At 41.6% G+C, this 6620-nt stretch overlaps 1 protein-coding gene across 1 annotated transcript; it reads left to right on the top strand.

Moving 5' to 3' along the window:
* Positions 1 to 1373: 1373 nt before the first annotated feature.
* Positions 1374 to 4747, top strand: pim1 (Pim-1 proto-oncogene, serine/threonine kinase). The gene is given in 7 exon segments (XM_046364209.1): positions 1374 to 1789; positions 1999 to 2105; positions 2236 to 2286; positions 2399 to 2765; positions 3114 to 3290; positions 3399 to 3502; positions 3504 to 4747. Coding segments are annotated over 7 exon segments (960 nt in total). The 5' UTR covers positions 1374 to 1707; the 3' UTR covers positions 3576 to 4747.
* The last annotated feature ends 1873 nt before the right edge of the window (positions 4748 to 6620 follow it).

Here is a 6620-nt window from a genome sequence, read left to right as displayed (position 1 = left end):
CAAGGTAAAAATCTGTTGTGCCACCCTTGAACAAGACAGTTAACCCACTGTTCCTAGACTGTCATTGAAAATAAGAATTTGTTCTTAACTGACTTGCCAGGTTAAATAAAGGTAAAACAAATCAAAAAGGTTGTTGTTTCCTTTATTTTGGCAGTTACCTGTATATATAGCCTATTTGATGTTATATTTAAAAGTGGTTTCTTTGTTTGAGGAGCTTTTCCTTGGGCTGTTACTCAATGACAATATGGCACAAAATGACCAAATATGTTGCAGATAAACTTTTACATATCAAAGCCTGATAGTATCATTAATATAGTCAACCATGACATTGAATAGCCAAACAAACCATAACTCAGAGAGAGAGAGAGAGAGAGAGAGAGAGAGAGAGAGAGAGAGAGAGAGAGAGAGAGAGAGAGAGAGGAGAGAGAGAGGAGGAGGGCGTTCAAACAATGATGTATTGCGCGGGAAAATAAATGGGGGGGGAGGTAAAGGGGTAAATGGATGTCTTTTATCTCGAGTTTCCCACATCCTGCAACCAACTAAAAACGAGGCCACCCAATTTGAAAGAATGTATGGTATGCGGCTATTATACATAGCGCTTTAGTGTCGAGTAGACTGCTATTGTTCGCCAATTCAAATAAAAACTATTGGTTAGTTCTCCCCTCGAATACACTGCATTGTCCTGAAGTGAAAATAATAGGCTATAGCATATTGTGGGGTTAATACAATAGACCCAAGTTCTTGATGAACTGATACAGAATGAGCTACATTATATCCCTGCGACAGAAGACATATTTGCAACACAACATTAATGAAGCATTTTTGTAAAGTTAGACCAAAAAATCTACTGAAATCCCACTGCATAAAATTGCATTAGGATCACACTATATTCCATAATGCATACAGGCTAAACCAACTCTGGCATAGGCTTTTTGGGGTAAAGGATATGTACTATAGTGTAAACAACAGTTGATAGTATAACAAAAAAATTATGTTCTTATAAAACGATGTTGCGTCAAAGCCTGAATGAAGCATGCAACATAAGAACTCCGTAACAGTAACCCTCCATTCATTCCCGTGCAGACTACATCTCGCATGCAGGGAGAGGGGGTAGTTTGCCCATGTAGATATTCTATTTGTATTTCCTTCCGAAGTGCAGTAAAAAAAAAAGTGTCTTTATTTTGCCGCGTTTTAATTCCCGCCACGTCTAGTCTAGCCGGTTAGGCTTTTCTTTCTTCTAATTCTGTGATTGACGTGTGTTTGGATCGTCTATAATAATTACTATTGGTGGAGAATGACTGGTGGGCGGAGAAAAGAATGACGATAGACCTTGTGGCTACTCCCATTTACTATAGATATATATTTGTCCTTCCGCTGCCCTTACTCAAATCCAAGAGCCGGTGTCTTTGCGACTAAAACGTATTAGGAGCTGGTTTTCTTTTAATTTGACTTACTGTTTACAAGTATTGAGGTTGTTAATAGTCTTTTTTTTTAATCATTGGGCTAGTCGTTATTTCTACTCACTGGATACCGAAGCATTTATGGTCAAGGATCAAGTACGAGTCTTCATGAGATCCGGATTAAGAGAGCATTCCTGACGCATTTCCCCCCCCAGATACAACAACGTGGATCACACGCCCGATAGTGGAACTGTATCCCACGACGGAATATTTGTAGAATAAATCACAAATTTCGTGGATTACGGGAATGCTGTTGTCGAAATTAAACTCATTCGCTCATATCTCCACCGTTGATATGCCGGCGAAAATCCAGCTTCAAATTCACCAAGGTTAGATTCAGCTTTTGTTGTTCGCTATAGCTAGATGACGTTAAATGTTAGCTTTACTAACCAGCTGCTAAGTATAGCTAGGCTCACAATGTTATTGTATTTTAATTAATCGTTTTCCTATTGTGTTATTTCGATGCTTTGCATTCAGCCATGTCACATTGCACTAGTTTGAAGCTTTGTATTAACCGTGTGTACATGTCTAATCACAGGGAAGGAGAGGGAGCCATTTGATAAGGTTTACCAGGTCGGCGCTGTGCTGGGAAGCGGCGGGTTTGGCACAGTCTATTCAGGCACGACCATTTCAGATGGAGCACTGGTTAGTATCTTTCGCATTATTTGAAAATATTTAACGTGTTATACATCCAAGTCCGTTAATCGATGCATTTTTTTGTTTGTTGCATGTTTGCTCATGTAATTTCATGTTAGATTGTTTTTCTTTCACACAGGTTGCTGTCAAACATGTGGCCAAAGATCGGGTCTCGGATTGGGGAGAGATGGTAAGGATTGTTTTCGTTGTGCATTTTAACTAGTTTAACTAAAGGGATAGTTGTTAATCATTTGTTGTAATATTGTCTCCAGAAATGAAACCTATTTCTATTTTGTTTTCAGCCCAATGGCTCTCGCGTCCCTATGGAGATTCTACTCTTGAAGAAAGTTGGAAATGGGGCTCGGGGGGTAATAAAAATGCTGGACTGGTACGAGCGACCTGACAGCTTTATTATTGTCATGGAACGACCGGAGAACGGCAAGGACCTGTTTGATTTCATCACTGAGAAGGGCGCCTTACCAGAGGAGCTGGCAAAGAACTTTTTCCGTCAGGTTCTTGAAGCTGTGCGACACTGCCACAACTGTGGGGTTGTACACAGGGACATCAAGGACGAAAATATCCTCATCGATTTTCGGACGGGCGAAATTAAACTTATTGACTTTGGATCCGGGGCATTGCTCAAAGACACTGTTTACACCGACTTCGACGGTAAGCATACCAGTTGATAGACTTTAACCGTAGCCCATTTTAGTGGGTTACCGACTGTTGCTTTGAGCGCCACCCTTTGGAGGAAAAGTGTATTTTTACAACTCAAAGTTTGTAAACATTGTCACCTGACTCTCCTCCCACGCACACCTGTCATGCTCACTGTCACCTGGCCCCAATAGGAGGTGCAGCTATTGTTTTATAATATTTTAATCCATAATATCACAATTTATTAAATGTTTCCCCGAACTTTTATTTTTATACTTGTCAATTTTGAACAGATTCTATTGCATTTGTGGAAATAGACACCTCATTGAATCTAACTATCATTCTTATTCTTTATATCCACAGGCACTAGAGTGTACAGTCCTCCAGAATGGATCAAATATCATCGGTATCATGGGCGGTCAGCCACGGTTTGGTCTCTGGGTGTCCTGTTGTATGACATGGTGTGTGGAGATATCCCCTTCGAGCAGGACGAGGAGATTGTACGAGGCCAGGTGCTCTTCAGACGAAGAATCTCCACAGGTGAGCCCCAATAACTGGAACAAAGCCTCAAACCTAAACCAGTGGAATGTTAGTCACTGTGTGTCCCGTCTAAGAACCGACTGACCGTTATCCCCATTGTTCTTACAGAGTGCCAGCAGTTGATCAAGTTGTGCTTGTCCCTGAGACCTGCTGAGAGGCCATCGTTTGAGGACATCATCAATCATCCATGGATGCAGAGCACAGTGTCCTCTGCAGAGCAACGAGATCCGACTGCACAGCATCAGCCCTGAGCCTACTGCCTTCACCACCGTGGTGGCCCAGTGACTGCATGGCTGCACTGACAGACTCGTGGTGCACCCAGAGGACTGATGTGGCCGTACACTGAAACACAACATATGTTATACAGAAGGAAGTTACAGATGACTCTTGTTAAATCTCTCTCCCTCTTTCTCTTGTGGCCAGACCCCACCTGTTCACACAGCTTTTGGACTTCATGAAAACCAAAGTCCTTAATAGCTACTCGTAATAGCGAAAGCTATTCTCACCCTTACGAAGGACTTGCTCTATAATATTGGCTGTGGTGTGAGATTATGTTCACCAGAAAAGAGTCCATCCCTGCCCATGTGATTGTTCTACTGAAGGCATGAACACGTGGACAGTCTTTGTTCTATAACTAGCTACCAACGTGGGAGTCAGAGGAAGCAGATCTAAATGCCTTTGGTTGTGAGTCAGATTGTTGGGACCCTGGAAATACTTGAATAAAAGAATACTTTACAAGGCTTTATTTCCTATCTCATAGGCATAGATCAGTAAAGCCATATTCCAATGTCAACAGCAACAAGACAACCTCATATGGTGCAAACAAGAACCTGAACTTACCTCACTTTCCTGCTTTTAACTCCTGTCCACACAGTTACCACACAGTTACCACACAGTTACCACACAGTTACCACACAGTTACCACACAGTTACCACACAGTTACCACTCATCCAGATGTTAACGCACACTGAAATGCAAAGCACCACACTGAAACACTAAATGTCCTGCTCTTTTTGTTTGCGTCTTTCGCATAACAGGCTAGCATTGAGGCCATTGTGAATAATATTTATTTGTGTTTTTTTTTCTTTCACTCGAGCTACGTGGAATTATTTATTTATTTTAAGAGAATTTTGGCTGTATATTTCATTCCACTGTTATTGAAGGGCCCACAGATTATTTAAATATATTTTGACCATATTTATGGTTTAAAGTCTTCTGAGCAGACGTGTATATGTGTAAATAACCTTCAAAGCACTTCCATTTTAGTGTAACATTGAATGTCTACTGATATTTTTTTGTTACTGTATTTGTCTGTGGATGAAATGACTGTTACATGCATCAACTTGTTTTCACCTCTAGTTGTATGAGTGTGGCTTGTTTTGTTTTTTTCATCCAAATTGTAAATTGTTTAAAATATTTTTATACGTTTCTCAATAAATATTTTTTTTTACCTTGACTTTTGTCTCACTGGTTTTATTTCCAATAGATCCTTTCTACCACGATCCTGGGAAGTCAAATCCAAACACAAACTTGGGTATATATTAAAATCTACTAGATTGGCATTTGTATTAGATTGGCATGAATGAATAGCAACAGAAGTTGCCACCACCAAGCACTTGCTCAAGAGTTGACATGGCTCAAGTCTCTTTCATGTGTAAGCAGAAGGGGGGTGTAGATCATTACCATATGGAAAAGGAGACATGGTCCAGATTACATTGCAGTCTTTTGGTAAGACCAGCTAATAAACTTTAATTATGCTCTTATAGGTTTATCTAGAAAGCAGGGTATGTTTAATAAAAGGTGATTACACCACAGGGGGATCCTGGACTCAGTCTGCAAATCTGTTGGTGTCAGAACCTTCCTCTCATCTCAGAAGGCAAAGTAGCTGGTATTTTAAAGTTCTAGTAGTCTACAGCTGTAGTGTTTGTACAACAATAGAGACAACCTAAAGATAGCCAAAATGTGTGACAAAATGGTCTGTTTATTTAGCATGTACTCAAATACAAATAGCAAGGCTTGACCTCATCTTCCTTGAGCAGAGATGGCTCAGCATGTGGTCCTCTCGTCAGGCCCCAGCTTGGCTAACCTGGCCCCTCCTCTCTCCCCAGGCCCCAGCATGGCCAACCTACCCCCTCCTCTCCCCAGGCCCCAGCTTGGCCAACCTGACCCCTCTTCTCTCGCCAGGACACACACCCACCATGGGGTTCATGGTCCTCAAGCCTCTAATCCTCCGCCTATTTTTGCTCACTATACCTGATTGGCTTTATACAGTATATGGCTCAGTATGTGTCCAGAGCCCATAGAGAGGACCTGTATGACCATGTGGGCTGTTTATTACTTTAATACTCACTGTACTATGGCTGGGTATTACTGGAACACTGTACTCTGGCTGGGTATTAAATCAAATCAAATTTTATTGGTCACATACACATGGTTAGCAGTTAATGCGAGTGTAGCGAAATGCTTATGCTTCTAGTTCCGACCGTGCAGTAATATCTACCAAGTAATTTAACAATTTCACAACAACTACCGTATACACACGTGTAAAGGAATGAATAAGAATACGTACATATAAATATATGGATGAGTGATGGCCAAACGGCATAGGCAAGATGCAGTAGATGGTATCGAGTTCAGTATATACATAAGAGATGAGTAATGTAGGGTATGTAAACATTATATAAAGTGGCATTGTTTAAAGTGACTAGTGATACATTTATTACATCCCATTTTTAATTATTAAAGTGGCTAGAGATTTGAGTCAGTATGTTGGCAGCAGCCACTCAATGTTAGTGATGGCTGTTTAACTAATCCAAATCAAATTTATTTATATAGCCCTTCGTACATCAGCTGATATCTCAAAGTGCTGTACAGAAACCCAGCCTAAAACCCCAAACAGCAATCTTAACAGTCTGATGGCCTTGACATAGAAGCTGTTTTTCAGTCTCTCGTTCCCAGTTTTGATGCACCTGTACTGACCTCGCCTTATGGATGATAACGGGCTGAACAGGCAGTGGCTCGGGTGGTTGTTGTCCTTGATGATCTTTTTGGCCTTCCTGTGACATCGGGTGGTGTAGGTGTCCTGGAGGGCAGGTAGTTTGCACCCGGTGATGCGTTGTGCAGACCTCACTACCCTCTGGAGAGCCTTGCGGTTGTGGGGGGAGCAGTTGCCATACCAGGCGGTGATACAGCCCGACAGGATGCTCTCGATTGTGCATCTGTAAAAGTTTGTGAGTGTTTTTGGTGACAAGCCAAATTTCTTCAGCCTCCTGAGGTTGAAGAGGCGCTGTTGTGCGTTCTGAGCCCTCTCCTGTACTCCCTGTTCACCC

This window comes from Oncorhynchus gorbuscha, linkage group LG10 (assembly GCF_021184085.1).
Source record: "Oncorhynchus gorbuscha isolate QuinsamMale2020 ecotype Even-year linkage group LG10, OgorEven_v1.0, whole genome shotgun sequence".
Classification (NCBI taxonomy): Eukaryota; Metazoa; Chordata; class Actinopteri; order Salmoniformes; family Salmonidae; genus Oncorhynchus; species Oncorhynchus gorbuscha.
Note: the sequence above shows the minus strand (reverse complement) of the source record. Positions and strands in the feature narration are given on the sequence as shown.